Raw genomic sequence first — 16,277 nt, forward strand, 5'->3', positions numbered from 1 at the left:
AGCTGGTTGAAAAGTTCTGAAATAGGTACTTTCGCCATTATTGGTTCATACATTTTGTTTTATTCCTTAATGGAAAAAATGTTCAAAACTACAAATTTAAAATGCACCCTGACAAATGTTGCTGTACTAAAGAAATACATTTAAAACAATCAGGAAGATGAAGCAGAGGATATATGCATTTATACATTGTCCTAAAAATGTATGCAGGGGCCCATGGTTAGGAAACAGCTCAAGAACAAAGGTACCCCTATTCTGCCACTGACCAGATGCATTTTCAGTGAATGAGAGTTTCAGTGCATTTACAGTGAATGCGAGCTTCAATGCATTTTCGATGAATATGAGTTTCAAAGGAAGAGAAGTTTACTGTTGCACATGCCAAGTCTGTTTTCAGCAAATGGTTATCAGTGTTTGTGCTATACAATGTGTAAGTAGTGTTAGTGGTACAACAGGTAGCATGCTCACCTTTGGTACAGAAGGCTGTGGGTTCTACTCTAACACCAAGTAGATGGATTTATGATGCTGCAGTATTGCACTCCTGAGTGTGTTATCCTTTGTATTAGATGCTAAATCAAGGCTCCATCTGTCCTGAGTTGGTGGTAGCTCAGGTGGATGTCAAAGATCCCATGCAACTATTGAAAAGAGGAGGAAAAATTCCCTCCCCAAATTTCTTCTAGTAGTATAAATACCACCTCAGGTCTCCTCTGAAAAGAGGTTATTAGGCTAGTGGAACTAACCTGATCAGCAAAGGATAAAAAAAAATTAATTAAAAGATTTAAATAAAATCCATATCTCCGTAATCATTTCAAAAGTAAGAAGAAAATATGATGCACACTTTCACATTTTTGAATATTGTTCATGGTTAATGGGGAGAGAGAGAGAGAGAGAGAGAGAGAGATTAGTAATAGGACAGTGGAATTGCTGGGAGGTGCTAGTCAATTACCCTGCCAAGGGCCCCATTTAACCATGATTCATATCTGTTTATCTCAGTCATCTCCAGCATGCATTCTACTACTTGTGTATTAAATCTATGTCCCACTACACTTGTTCTGTAGATGTCATGGGCCCATTTCTTTTTCTGCTTCTCACTACCTCACTCACTTCTCTAAAAGGCTGGTTTAGGTACTGACAACCTGCATAACTGTCATTCTATCTCAGACCTTCCGTTTGTTGGCAAGGTACTTGAGAAAGTAGCATATATTCAGCTGGCATCTTACCTGAGTCCAGATTTTGAGCATGAGATAGTACTGAGACTGCTCTTATTGGAGTCTTTATCAATCTCCCAGTTGTGGGGGGCTGATGTCATTCTCCCATCCTGATCCTTCGTGATCTTTCATCGGCTTTTGCTGTGGTAGAGTATGCTATTTTTTGCACCCTTTTTTGAAATTTACTGTAGTATATCTGCTGTAGTCCTAGGCTGGTTTGCTCTTATCTCCCTATATGCAGTCAGAGGGTTGTACCTGTCTCTGTCTCCCTTGCACTTCAAGCTCCTGGAAAGGCTCTTGCCTCCCCCATAGTGCCTTTTTAGGCAATGCCATGAGGTCAAAACTACTAACATGAAAATTTAATCAAAACGTAAATTAAAGGTCATGCTGCTGAATGCTAGGAGTCTAAACATGAAATGCATTCATTGCAAACATTCCTAACCCTGGATGATGCTGACGTGTGCAGTCACAGAAACCTGGTTCAAAGCTGCAGAGAGCACCCCAGCCATACCAGGTTACGCATCCTATCATAGGTTCAGACCCCAAACTGTAGGCAGCAAAGCAGAAGGAGGTGGAGTTGCAATATATATAAAAGACATACACACCTTCAGGCTGGTCAAACAGTATGAGACAAAGGAAACACTCCAGGTGCAGTTAACAACTGACAAGACCCCTATTGAAATCGTAGCTAGCTATAGGCATCCAACTTTGATTCAAGATGCCAATTCCACCTATCTGGACCTCTTCGAATCTATCAAGATTCAACCCTTTACCCTGATCCTAGGTGATTTTAACTAACCAGCCATAGACTGGAAGAAATACTCATACCAAAACACAAATGCCCAGAGGTTCATTGATTCTGTCAATACAAACACCTTGAACCAGTTGGTTGACACCCCCACAAGAGGTGAAAATATCTTGGACTTGGTATTAACCAATATGAGCAACCACTGCAGCATCCCTACAGTGTCATCATCCCTGGTAAGATCCAACCACAAAGGGCTCACTTTTGAAGTAACCATCTCCTCTGACCCCTAAGGTCAAGCAAAGAAACTTCTCCAAAGTTGATTACAACCTCATGAGGGAAGGTATAAACAGTTTCACAGCACCCCCCTCCACAGGAACTGGCACATATGTCCAAACCTACACCAAAGTAGTATATAAGCATTTATATAGCTGCATTGAATCAAGAATACCTGACAGGATGAAATCATCCTCCTCAAGGAAGAGTAAACTTGTCTGGTGGACATCTGCAATAAATAAGCTCTATAATAAAAGGAAACAATTGCTGTCCATGACCAAGAAGGGGTAGGTGCCTAATTGGAAGCAATCTCTCCTTAGCCTGAACAAGCAAATAAGAGCAACAGTGAAATCCTCCAAAGCAAACTTCGAGTCCATACTGTCCACGTCTACTAAAGACAATCATAAGGCCTTCTTCACATATATCTGCAACCAAGGGAAGCACCCAGATCTGCTCAGAACCAGTGGTCAAGGATACCAGAAACACAAACGCTGTAGATATAGCCAACCTACTGACAGAGAGGTTCAGTGAAAACTTTACCCCTCTGTCCCCCCGTCAGTAAAACAGGACATCCCCAGTACCTGCCCCCTCTCCTTTCTCTAGGGAGCAAGTCATCACTGAACTCTCAAAGGCAAAAAATACAGCCTCCATGAGACCCAATAACATTCCAGGCTGCATCCTGCATGAACTCAAGCAGGAACTTACAGCACCATTAGCAACCCTATTCAACTAAAGCCTAAGTGATGGCTTCATCCCAGCTGAGTGGAGGACAGCCACAGTCATCCTTTTGCACAAAGGTGGAGCATCCACCGATCCAGGAAATTATAGACCCATCAGCCTAACTAGCTGATCTGCAAGGCCATGGAGCAGATTATCATGGACCTCATTAACAAGGACATTGGCAACCTCTATACACTCAATCCCACACAGTTTGTTTTTTTCAAGGGGAGTTCATGCCTGTTTAATTTGGTCGACTTCTTTGAGACAGTCACCAAGGCCATGGACGAGGGGAAGACAGTGCACACCGCCTACCTTGACCTAGCCAAAGCCTTCGATACTATTTCCCACTCATGTATAATACATAAGCTCTCTCAACTAGGCATCAATCCATATGTTACCAGATGTGTAGCAAACTGTCTTACTGATAGAACCCACCTTGTCAAAATAGGGGAAGTCACCTCAAGCAGTAGACCTGTAACAAGTGGTGTACTCCAGGGATCAGTCATGGAGCCTCTGCTGTTTGGGATATACTTTTCTGAGGTGCAGACCAAAACCAGTGCGATATGGCTGACCAAGTTTGCAGATGACTACAAGCTGGGTGCCATCATCAATTTCCCCTAGTGATGTGGACATCCTCCAAGAGGGTCTCACCCAAACAAATGATTGATGCCAGAAACATGGCCTCAAACTGAATGCCAAAAAATGCATAATCATCCCCTCTGGGGAGAGTGGCATCCCCACAAGTTATCACATTGATAATAAGGTCCTAAGCATGCAATCAGCCGTGAGGGACTTCAGCACCCAAGTTGATAGCAAACTGAATTTTGACTACTATATTGCCTCCATTGTATGGAAAGCTTTCTACATGGCCCACCTCATTAGTAAGGATATCTCATACAGGGACAAGGTGGTCATAACATCCCTGTATTCTTCCCTTGTAAGGCCAATTATTGAGTACATTGCCTCTTTTGGCATGTACTTCACAAAGCACATGCAGCAACTGGAGAGACCACAGAGGTTCCTCACCAGGAGAATCCAGGGCCTCAAACATCTACCCTACACAGATTGGCTGAAGGCCATATCCCTTTGCTCAGTCTCCATCAGACTCCTCAGAGGTGACCTCTGTCTGGTATCTAAAGCAATCTCAGACCCTGCACTGATGAGACTGCTGCATATCCGCAAGCCAAGCTCCACTCAAGTAACCTGCACGCCAATCTCAACCTGGTCTGTGACATCAATAGGACTTATTGGCGGGACAGATTTGTGTCCCAGAGACTCCCACTTTTGTGGAATAGGCTCCCTCTCCACATCAAGCAGAGTGCCTCATTAACCCTTTTTAAGCACAACCTGGATAACTGGATGGGGAACAGAAAATACACCTGAGATTCCACCTGTGTCTCTGCTGGACAGTGGCATAGGGTGCTGACTTGTTGGAACATGGGCTAAATTATTGACTAGGCTTGTAAGGGCCTCAGGGCCAATAGCCTAGTAACTTCCTATGATCCTATGATTCTATGGTGTTAATTCTTCTTCCTTCTGCCGTACAGATTGTGGAGTACTGCAAAACTCCATTCTTGGTGTACATATCATCACTATATATCTACTGCCTATAGGGGGACATTATGCATTCAGGAGGTCTGCAGTGTTACTGTTGTGTTGATGGCACCCAGCTTTACCTCTCATTCCCCCAGGGGTCTATGTCTGATTATTATTGTTTGATAAAGGACCTGGAATACATCCATGAATTAATGGCCTATAATTGTCTTAAGCACAATGCATCAACAACGGTGGCAATTGTTAATTATGCAACTCTTAAAAGATTTTTCTTTGCTGGTTTTATCTTGTGACCTTTCTTACAATAAATACAAGTTGTGTTTTGTGAAAGGAGTACTTGATTTTGGAGTGATCAGTGATGACAGGCTGATACCGAAGGACCACATTTCAGCAGCCATCAAGTCAACTTGTTTTCATATTTGGAATATCATTCAGATCATGTACCTCATTCCATCCTTTGACATTCCAACTGTAGTACATGCACTTCTCTCCACCAGTCTTGATTATTGCAATGCCCAGTACCTACAGCTACCTGACAGATGGACAGATGGCGCAGATCATTGTTGCCTGTTTACTTGCTGGGGTCTCCAAGTTCCAGCAGATTACACCAGTTTTGTGGATTCTGCACTGGCCACTTATTAAGCATGCATAACTTACAAGGTTCTGGTCTTAATTTATGTAGCCCTACATGGCTTGTGTTCACTGTACCTACAGGAATTCTTGCTGTTTTACAGACTGACCTGTAATCCTGTGTTTGCCTTCTAGGAGCTACTAGTAGTACTCTCTGATACTTGGAGAGGTCCTCAGGCTTTTAAGCATTTAGCTACCAAGGCCCTCACCTGTGGAACCTGCTACCAACCAATTTGCTTGAAGGAGTTGCCAACCTTTGCAGCAGGAATTGAAGGCTTATCTTTTTAGATGAGTTAACATATAGATGACTCAGCTATATTTTTTGCATTACAGCTCTCCCTGACTTTAACTTAGGTCATCATATTTTTATTTTCAAGATTATTCAGCTATTACTACTTTCTTTAATTCTATGTTGCTGTTATTTTATATTCTTCATCATTTAATCTTAAGTGGCAGTATGTATTATAGTGGGGTTTTGTTTTAATTGCTATTTAACGTGTATGGTGCTTGGTTATAGGCAGTTAATAAAGCTGAAGTTGAGAATAGTCTAAGCACGTATCATATTAAGCTTGTAGGAAACTAAGCCAAGGGGTAGCAGCTATCATAGTAAATAAAGTGTATCCTAAAGCTCTTTTCCCATCATGCTATAATATGTAAATAAAATGCTACCATTCTCTCACTCCATCTGCTACCCTAAGCTGCAAATGTTTTCTACATGTACATATAGTAAATGTCATGTCCAAAATGGTTTCATGTTCTATTTGCGTAGTCTGTGCTGCAGTTGTCATCTTGCATACCAAATTTTGAGAATGTGAATAATATCCACAGATCCATGTATGTTTGTAACTTGTTTTAATTGGTATATGTAACTTGTCTTAATTGGCATTTGTTTATTAACTCAACATTTTTTGAGCATTTTGCTATTTATTCCACTTTTCTGTTTTGTACTGTTATTACGATTGTCCTATGGGCCCAGCTCATGGCTGGGAACGGTTTGAGGACCAGCCCACTTAACCGGTTATCAAATGTAATAAATAAATAAATAAATAAATAAATAAATAAAAGTTAATGGCTGTGGTTTATCATAATCATACTTTCTATGCAGCAACTTTTGCAACAGAGTTGAACCAGTTCATACTCAGGAAAGTTATACAGATCAAAAGAAAATCCACTTTCAGATGAAATTGAATTTGGTTTGTTGTACAGTTCAGATTGTAAAGTGCCATTTATTTGGGGGGGTTCCTTATGAAAGTTCACAGGGTCAAACTTTCAGAGATTTGCACAATCCTAATCAATACTTTATACTTGAAGGAAATTGCAATGAAGTGAAATCTATCAGAAAACATCACATGGGGGGACATAATACTAGATCAAGTAAAGATTGTGTAATACACTTACAAATTCAGAGCAATTCAGTCAAGTTAATTAAATGATGTACAAACACAGAAATGCCTTGCTTCAAGTAAAGATAAATGGAATGTAAAACAACCCACCCTTTTCCTTCAATCTTGCATGTATGCTTAATGTAGGGGCTCCAATCAAATATGTCAGGGTCATTTTGAAGCCATTTGTGGATTTCTTCACGGTTAATTTCTAAGAAATCTGTCATTACAATTTCATCAAAATAATCACAGGCACTCAGGAGCTGGTATATAGTTGGGCCAGAGCCAATATCCATCAGTGTTCGACCTTGAATATTCCCTAGAGAGAAAACAAATAAACAAAAGAATTGTTGATATTTTTTTACATTGTCTTCTAAATCACAGTCTCAAAAGTAAGACTAAACTGATTGGATTAAAAGTTAACATTTATTATCCCATTAAGCAACTTCTTGTTGAGGATTATAGTTATTTTATAATAACCAATATTTATTTTGCTGTGTCTAAATTAAGTCACATGCTTTGACACAATTAATGTGCACAAATATTAATTTTTTTTAAATGCATGCACTTGGCGATACTCAGAGTACCAGATTGTTTTCATGCCTTACTCATACAGTGGCCCAGAGGCAGAGCATAGCAAAAGTGCGTGAGTGATCTTCTGTTTGTTTTAGAATTTGCACAGCAGACATGGCATAACACATCTGCAGTTATGTACAGAAACTCTCAGCATAAGCTAATTTCCAGTAAACTGGAGTTTGTATGTTTCTTTCAAAAATAAAACTGGAGCAGACTTTCCTACGGTAAGTACCCCTATCATACTTCTACATGTGGTCAGATAACATTCAGTGTTGTAGAGAATATCCTTATAAAGGTTTCATGTATGAATGCTCCGTTCTCCTGTTTCAAATCCTGACCAGCAACGCCTACTCCTTAACCAGGAAACAAGGCTGAAAGAGAAATTCCAACTTTACTCACCATAGGCCAACACAGCAGTTGTCTTTCAAACAGAATGCGCTTATTTTGAGTCACTTTTTGTGAGCTCTGCTTTCATGATTCATTGTCATGATTCATTAAGAATTTTGTTCGCAGCTGGTTTCTAAGTGAATATATGGTGTTAGTGTATCTCCTATGGTGTCTTGATAAAAGGATGTTTGATGATCTATTTTTGTACAGATGTTTATAGCTTTTGCTAGAATTTCTGTGGTTGAGTCGTATATGTAGCTGCTGCAGGACTGCTGTTTTCCTGGTTTCTGTCATATACAGAACCTTTAGATAAAACTGACTCAGATTGTTTTCAATTTTTCACTGATGTTGGGATTACCATGACACACTTCGGCTAGGTTAACCAGTTTATTGTCATGATACCTGATACTAACCCTGGCCCAACACAGAAGTTAGTTTATATAATTAAAGTATGCATATTACTGCATAACATTATGTCTTTTGCTTTTTAAAAGTCAGAATTTCACATTCAAAACAGTATACTAAAAGTAATATTAGTACATAAGTATTTATTTGTTGGAAGAACAGTAAACAAATAAAGGGACCCCTGTTATGGGGTTAGTTTTTGATGATGTGATATACTCACCTCCCGATGTCCTTATAGTACTTTGCCTATAAAACACATGATGGGATGCCATCTTTGTCTCCTTATGACTTCTCTTAGAACTGTAGTGAATAATGAAAAATCTGAGTGTCATTTCTTAAAATAATAACCTGCTGCTCACAGCATTTCAGGAAATGGGTGTGGAATATAAATGACAGTCAAAACTTGCATTTACCATAAGATTGTGGGGTACCTTAATGCGATAGCAGCCAACTGCAAGGAATGACATGCAACTTAACTGCATTAATGGGAGATTTGTTTGTGATTAGCAAGTAATCTCACCAACATGAGATTTGTTTTGTTTTTATCTTAGTTATGTAAACCATTTACGATCATTTGGTAGATTTAGATCAACATTAAGAAGAGTAACTGGTCCATCAAAGATAACCAGTAAGTAGTCAGAAATAGAATTTCCCCCAAAACATATATTTGTCATTAATTGTTGTGTTAGGTACTAGTAAATATTACTACCTTAAGTTCATCTAACTTTGTAGAGAAATTTAAAGGGGGACAATGACTTTTGCAGTAATGGTGCTTGAGAATTCAAATGCAGACTTAAGGGAACCCTGGCAGCAAGGTGGAGTTTCCTGTGACAATATTACAGGTATGAACAGTGAATTAGTATCAAAGCAATGTCTCATAACACTGTAGTATGTAATCTTTGTTCTTCCAGCTATTGAGATAAAAGCACAATCCCAGCAGTGTAAAAGGGTGCACATAGTGAAAGGTCACAGAAAATGTAGAATGATCACAAATTTGATTGCTAATCCTGACATTTATCTTCAATCCTCAGAATTCAAGAGTTTGGCTCTAGCAGGCAAAATTGTAATAATTCCCTCTTTGTGATGTTAGGATATCAGCCTGTTCCTGTTAATCTATGAGGTAACATACATACATTCATCAAACTCCACTCCTTAAATATTATAAATATTTTATTATCTGATAAAGTTGTGGTGTATGGAAAATTTCGGTGATCTAGTTAATGCGTTAATAAAGTGTGTTCTAAAGTTCTTGCTCTCTGGGTTTTTTATTTTTTACAGGTGTTCAAAGGTTTTGTGGTTCGTTATTACTGCTTCCCAGTGCCTTTTGTGTGTTTTTGATATTTAAATAAGCATCAAATGAACTGGAAAAGGAGAATAGAATTAAATAAATGAGATCTGTTCCAGATGATTGGAGATATTAAGGAAGCATTCACTTAAAAAATGGGCATGATAAAAGGAAAAGAAGGAGGTACCTAACAGAAGCAGAAGATATTAAAAGTGATGGCAGAAATATACAGGACTATAAAAAGAAGGACCCTAACTTCACTGAAACATATAATGGAATGTTCTCTGATCTAGAGCCATGCATTTTCAAGAGTGAACTTAAATGGTCCCTAGAAAGCCTTGTTAGTAACAATGTTGCAATAAGTGGTGGAATTCCAGTTGAATTTCTTAAACTCCTGCAACATGATGCTGTTACAGTGCTGCTAAGAATTAGCTTGCACATTTATAGGTTCATAAGTTCACAGGTAAGTAATACGCTAGCTGCCCTTAAGGGCCATTTTAAGCCTAGCCAGCTTCCTTTTTTGTGCTTGAAATAACCTATTCCATTTTTTTATAGGCTGGCTCTACTCATCCCATGGTTGATAATTATACATTACCCCTAATTACAATAATTGAGATTATACCATAGATAAATTGAAGGGACCTATGTATGGGATAAAGCATTTAGGAATTGACTCTGTCCATTAGTAGTACAGAGGGCAGTACTGCAGTAAATTTTCTATTTTCCATCCATAGATCTAAGTTGCATTTGAATACGAACAGGGACGAATTCTGTTTTATGGTGCATGGGGGGGGGGGTGGGTCTCTTCCATGGCAGTGGTATCCTCTGCGAGATGTACCTTTCTCTCCAAAATGTTGCAGAAGAGGTTTAGATCCTTATACCATGACTTTCTGATGAATTTGCCTTGCTGACGTGCAGTAAATCTATCAGTAATGGGTTGGAGAATGCCTTGTATGGCAGACACAAGTCACCTCTGCAGGATACCAAGTATAGTGACAGGACTTTGTGTTGGTCCATGTAGGACATGTTGCTTAGGCCTTGTATCCTAATAGTAAAGTACCTGTGTGGGCATTGCAATTGTTGCATGTGTGTGGACAGATACACACCAAAGGGGACAATATATTCAATTACTGGCCTAAACAAGTCTAGGGTAACAATGATATCCCCAGATCCAGACGCAGTCTCTTTGTTTATACGCTGTGTAATACAGCAGGACTTTCTTACAACTATAGAGACATGTTGGCCAAACGTTAGGTCACTGTCCACATAGACCCTCAAATCCCAAACAATTGGGTCAACTGTTAGGGGCATATTGTCAGTGTGGTAGCTCTCTGGGGTAGGTGACTTCTCAAAGGATACAATAATGAATTTTTGGCATTTAGTTTCAGTCCATGATTTTAGCAACAGTTATGTATTTGAGAAACGCCTTCCTGCAGGATGACTAAGTCCTACCTTGCAGTCACCTGTAAACATAGTCAGCCAGAGCCCTTTGATATTAGCTTTTATTTCAGAAACGTAAATGCCAAACAGGAGAAGTCCCAGAACAATTTTTCATTTGGAGAACGATAGTGGCCATTAGATTACACAATGTAAATTTATATTCTGATCCCAAAAAAAGTGCACTGCTAAACAGTGCTCAAATTATTGGACAGCTGCACTTGTTTCAGATGCTCAAGATAATCCATACAATATATGGACTGAGAACTGATAGGCATGCAAGCTGGTTTTAGAGGCACCACAAATGAAATTGCCAACACCTGCTGGATAATGTAGAAAGCAAGGGAATTTCAGAAAAAAATATTTGCTTCTGCTTTATTGACTGGTCTGAAGACTGTGTGGACCATAACAAAATGTAGTAAGTCATTAGAGAAATGGGGATATGGAGTCCCCCTATTTGTCTTCTGTGGAATCGGTGTTCAGAATAACAAGCAACACTTAGAGTCAAATATGGAGTAACTGAATGCTTCAAGATTACAAAAGCAGTACATCAAGGCTACATAGTGTCATCCAACTTATTTGATACATGTGATGAATATATCATGAGAAATGCTGGGTTAGACTAATCAGTTGCTGGAATCAGAATAGTTGGGAGAAATATTAACAACCTCAGATATACAGATGCCACTCTAATGCCTGAAAGTGAGAAAGAATTGAAGATCCTGTTGATGAAAGTGCAAGTAGAAAGCACAAAAGGTGGCTTGTTGCTCAACATTAAAAAAACTAAAATGACATCAGATAGCCCTAGCAATTATTTGCTAATAGATTCATAGGTTCATAGGTTGGCACTAGGCTATCGGCCCTAGGGCCTATACAAGCCTAGCCATAACAATTCCCTGGCTATTACTTCCCTGGTCCACTGTCTAACAGGGCAATTAAATCTCCCATCCAGTCGTCAAGGTTCTTTTTGAAAAGGGCCAAAGAGGCGCTCAGCTTGACATGTATGGGCAGTCTATTCCAGGGTATGGGGAGTCTCTGGGCCAGGAACCTATCCCTCCAGCATGTTTTGTTCATTGTGATGACCAGGTTTAGATTCCTGGAGCGTGTGGCTCTCAGGGATTGGGATTTTTTTAAGTGTAGCATGTCCAAAAGCTCTGGGTTTGACATGGCCTTGTATGTTAAGCAGAGATCGCCTCTGAGCAGGCGATATGTGACAGAGTATAGCTGGAGTTTTTTTAGACGGTCAGCATAGGGCATCTGCTTTAGGCTTGTGATTCATTTAGTGAGGTATTTCTGTGGCCTTTCCAGTTGTTGCAGATGTCTTGTGAGGTACATACCAAATGGGGCATTGTACTCTATAATGGGTCTAATGAGGGATGAGTACAGTGGGACAATGACCTCCTTTTTTCTGGATGAAAAGCCCTTAATGATGAGGTATGCCACATGGAAGGATTTCCTGACTGTTGTGGCGATGTGGTTATCGAAGGTGAGACCACTGTCCACTTGTGTCCCTAAGTCTCTTATCACACTTTCGGTGTTTAGTGTACTGCCACTTATGTGGTAATTCATGGGTACATGTTTTTTCCCAAAGGGGATAACTATACATTTCTTGGCATTGAGCTTGAGCCCATGATTTTGGCACCAAGCATCTGTTTCTGTAAGGCCCTTTTGTAGGATATCCACATCATTTGGGGATTGAATAATGGCTCCCAGTTTGTAGTCATCTGCAAACTTTGTTAGCCAGAGTCCCTTAGTGCTGGCCTGTACTTCAGAGAAGTAGATGCCAAACAAGAGCGGTCCCAGGACTGAACCCTGAGGTACTCCACTTGTCAGTTGTCTAGAGCTGGATTTTGAGTCGGCTACTTTTACAGTGTGAGTTCTGTCAGTAAGCCAGTTGGCAACCTATCGAGTGACGTAGGGATTAATGCCCAGCTTAGTAAATTTATCTATGATTCCAGAGTGGGGGATGGTGTCAAAGGCCTTGGTGAGGTCCAGATAGGCTGTGTGGACTGCCTTGCCCTCATCCACGGCTCTAGATACTGATTCGAAAAAGTCAATCAGGCTGACAAGACAAGATCGGCCCTTTACAAAACCAAACTAGGTTGGGTCCAGTGTTTGAAGGTTGCCAATGTCTTTGTTTATAAGTTTCATGATAATGCATTCCATGGCTTTGCAGATCAGGCTCATCAGACTGATGGGACGATAATTCCTGGGAGCGTGGGATAACTGTAGCTGTGCGCCACTCATTGGGCACAAAGCCTGAGGTGAGGCTATGATTAAACATGACACTTAGGTGAGGTGCCAGTTCATTTTGTAGTTCATTTAATACACAGCCCGGAATGTCGTCTGGTCCCATGGATGCTGTATTCTTAGCTTTGGAGAGTGCGTTTTTTACCTGTGTAGTCGTGATTACCAGAATTTAGCAATCTTTTGGTATTGAGCTGGGCCCTTTAGTGGGTGAGAGGGGGGTGAAGCTGGCACTGAATTGATCTGCCAGGATATTGGCAATATCCTTGGGATCAGTATATTTAATGCCATTCTGTTGTAGCTCAGAACAGATCTGAGCATTGCCACTTAGATTCTTGACATAACTATAGAATGCCTTGTGGTTGTCCTTGGAATCTTTGGCAATTTTATTTTCATAACTAGCTTTGGTGGATTTTATGAGGGATCTCAGCTTCTTACTAAGGATGGTATGGGAGTATTTGGCATCCTGGGATTTTCCTCTTTTCTGCAACAGTTTCTTCCTTCTGTTGTATAGTTTGTTTATGGCAGAGGCCACCAGATTGGCTTCTTTTTTTTGGAGGAGAGCATCTTGGTTCTATTTGGAATGGCACGATTCATGCATGAGTGGATGTGCTCATACAGTGCCTTAGTGTAGGATTCAGCAGTCAAACTTTCAGTCCCCGTCTGCATGGGTGTCATGAAGTTTGCCACTTCTGACTTGAGTAGCATGAAGTTAGCTTCAGAGAAGTTTTTTATGGGGGTTTCCCTACTAGGGGGTAGGGGTGGGATGTGGATGTCAAGGGTGATTAGTTTATGATCAGACCTGACCAACAAGGGGGTGACCATTGACGTGGAGCATCGATCTCCCATGTTGGTAATGACCAGGTCTAGGATATTTGAGCCCCTGGTGGGACTATGGATTAGTTGATCCAGGGCATTGGAATTTATGAATTTCAAGAACCGTTGGGCTAAGGAGTTGGTGCTCGAATAGTTTTCCCAATTAATGGCAGGGTAGTTGAAATCACCCAGTATTAGGGTGTTTGGTTGTATCTTAATATTTTCCAGTATGTTTAGAAAGGTGTAGTGAGAATCTTGGGGCATGGTGGGGGATCTGTAGCAAGCTACAATTTGGATTGCAGTCTTACCTAGTATTAGTTGTACTTGTAGAATTTCAGATGCATTCTGTTGGGCAACTAGCCTGGAGGTGTGAATATCCTTGGTGAATATGGACACTCCTCCGCCCTTAGTGTTTTGGTCCTGGTTTGGTGGCCAAAAAGTCAGGTATGAGTTGTAGCCTGATATTGCAGGGGTGCTCTCTGGAGCCTTGAACCAGGTCTCAGTTACTGCACAGATATTGATGTTCTCCATTTTTAGAAGTGCCTCGAGAGAGTGCATTTTGTGGTTTAGACTTCAAGATTGAGTAGCATTACCTTCAGATTTTGCATGCTTATATCTGTTATGGTGGTGGTTTTGTCCTTTGAGCCTTGCCTAAAAAAGGCACTGGAGTGGTGGCAAGAGCCTTAGCCAGTAACCTGAATCCCTGGGGTGACAGGTGCAGATCATCTCTGGCAAAGCATCGTGGTCTGTTGATCATGTCATCCCAGGCAGACAGATACTGGATTTCCTTTGAATATCACCAGAAACTTAGCCAATTGTTGAAGTCAATCATTTTGTCCTTATACTGTGGTATCATTCTGGGCAAGGGCAGGATGCTACTCAGGGCTCGGGTCATACCTGCCTGGGCCACATGATCCGAGATCTCTTCCATGTCTCTTTTCATGTAGTCCAGGGAGGTACGTCTCAAGTCATTCACTCCAACATGAACAATGACAGAGTCATATTTGTACTTGTTGTGGAGTGACTTGAGTGCATGTGTGATGTGGCAGATCCTGGCACCCGACAGACAGCTGACTGTAATTTTCTCCTTGTTCAGCCTGGTGAGTGGGACATCAGTGTGCCTGAATATAGAGCCGCCTATGTCTAAAGTGTTGGGGATGTTGTCTTGCCTTAGGGGCTGTCGTTGGGTGGCACACTGGTGTTGTGTGCTATGTGACACTTTGGTTGTGATTTGTGTTTGTTTGTGTTTCAGCTTCGGAGGTCCTTGTTGCTTGGGTAGGTTAATGTTAAGGGCCTTCACATAAGTGGGTTTAGTGTTACTATGTGTGGATGTTGGAGGCATGAGTTTTGAAGGGCTATGTGTTGCTTGAGGTGTATTGCAGGTGTTAACCTTCTCCTCTTGACCGTCTAGCACAATCTTGGCTGGAGAGAGCTTTGCTTCCAGTTTGGCTATGTAAGTGCATCTCTAGCAGGTTGTAGTGTTGGGTGATAGGAGGAGAGGGTTGTCTGTGTACATGAGGCAATTGCTGCATTGCCCCAGTATGCCCAGATTCACCAGGTGGACAGGAGAAATCACCGAAAGCTGACAGTTGGACATGCCTGGTTCAGTGTTTCTTTTGAAAAGTACAAGAGCTGTTTTCCCTTACCTTGGCAAGGTACTTTGCAATTATTGGCTGTTTAGAGCCTACGATTAGTTTCTCCTTATTAACAAGGAGAGCAGAGTGCTTGTATCAGTTTAAGGCTTCCTAGTGCTTTCCAGCAGGTTTAATAGCAAGTGCTAGTCACAGGGATTCAGATTTTAGTGCTACTACTGACAAACCAGCTAGTTCTAAGGGAAAGTTTGAAGAGCAGACTTTCTAGCACTGGGAGTAGTTTAAAGTGCTAGACTAATAGGCTAATAAAAGTGCAGGAGAGCAGAGAACTAGCAGATCTGAGGGAAAAAAATTGTAGAGCACCGCTAGCATACAAAAAGTCCAGGATACAGCAAGTCTGTATCTGGGCAACACTAGTTCCAGGAAATGTAGGAAACATTTTTCTTTTGGATGGGAAAAAAGTGGAGGCGGTGACAGATTTTATTTTCCTAGGTTCAAAGAACTTTGCAAATGGTCAATGTAACCATGAAATTAAAAGATGCTTATTTTTTGGAAGGAAAGCTATGTCAAATTTGGGTAAGATTTTAAAGAGCAAAGGTATCAGTAACACTGTCAACAAAGGTCTAGTCAAATTTACGGTTTTCACTCTAGAGAGTCTGATTATAAGTAAACCTTTACACCAGAACATTTCCTGGTTTTGAACGGTGGTATTGGAAAAAACTTTTGAAAGTCACATCTCAGATGACTGAACCCAGTTAATATTTAAGTAATACATCCAGACTACTTAATGGGGTGTTTTGATTAAAAAAAAACTGAAATGGTTTGGCCACATAATGTGAAGGTGGGATTCTCTAGATGCAGGGAAAGATAGAAAACAACAAAAAAAGAAGCGGTGATAGAGGCTAAGGTGGATCGGCAGCAATTCTGAAATGGATCTGCAGCATTTCTGAAGTAAAGTCATTGAGATCATAAAGTGTCAGATTCAATTAAATGACTAAACAGAAACATGCTACATGACTTTAC

At 40.6% G+C, this 16,277-nt stretch overlaps 1 protein-coding gene across 1 annotated transcript in view; it reads right to left on the reverse strand.

The window, feature by feature from the left end:
- The window catches only part of PNMT (phenylethanolamine N-methyltransferase), a 38,584-nt gene that overhangs the window by 8,199 nt on the left and 14,108 nt on the right, over positions 1-16,277 (reverse strand). The window contains exon 2 of the mRNA XM_044055040.1: positions 6,621-6,828. Coding sequence (XP_043910975.1) covers positions 6,621-6,828 — 208 coding nt within the window. The remainder of the gene's footprint in view (positions 1-6,620; positions 6,829-16,277) is intronic.

Source organism: Protopterus annectens, chromosome 13.part0 (assembly GCF_019279795.1).
Source record: "Protopterus annectens isolate FY-2018-M chromosome 13.part0, PAN1.0, whole genome shotgun sequence".
Classification (NCBI taxonomy): Eukaryota; Metazoa; Chordata; order Ceratodontiformes; family Protopteridae; genus Protopterus; species Protopterus annectens.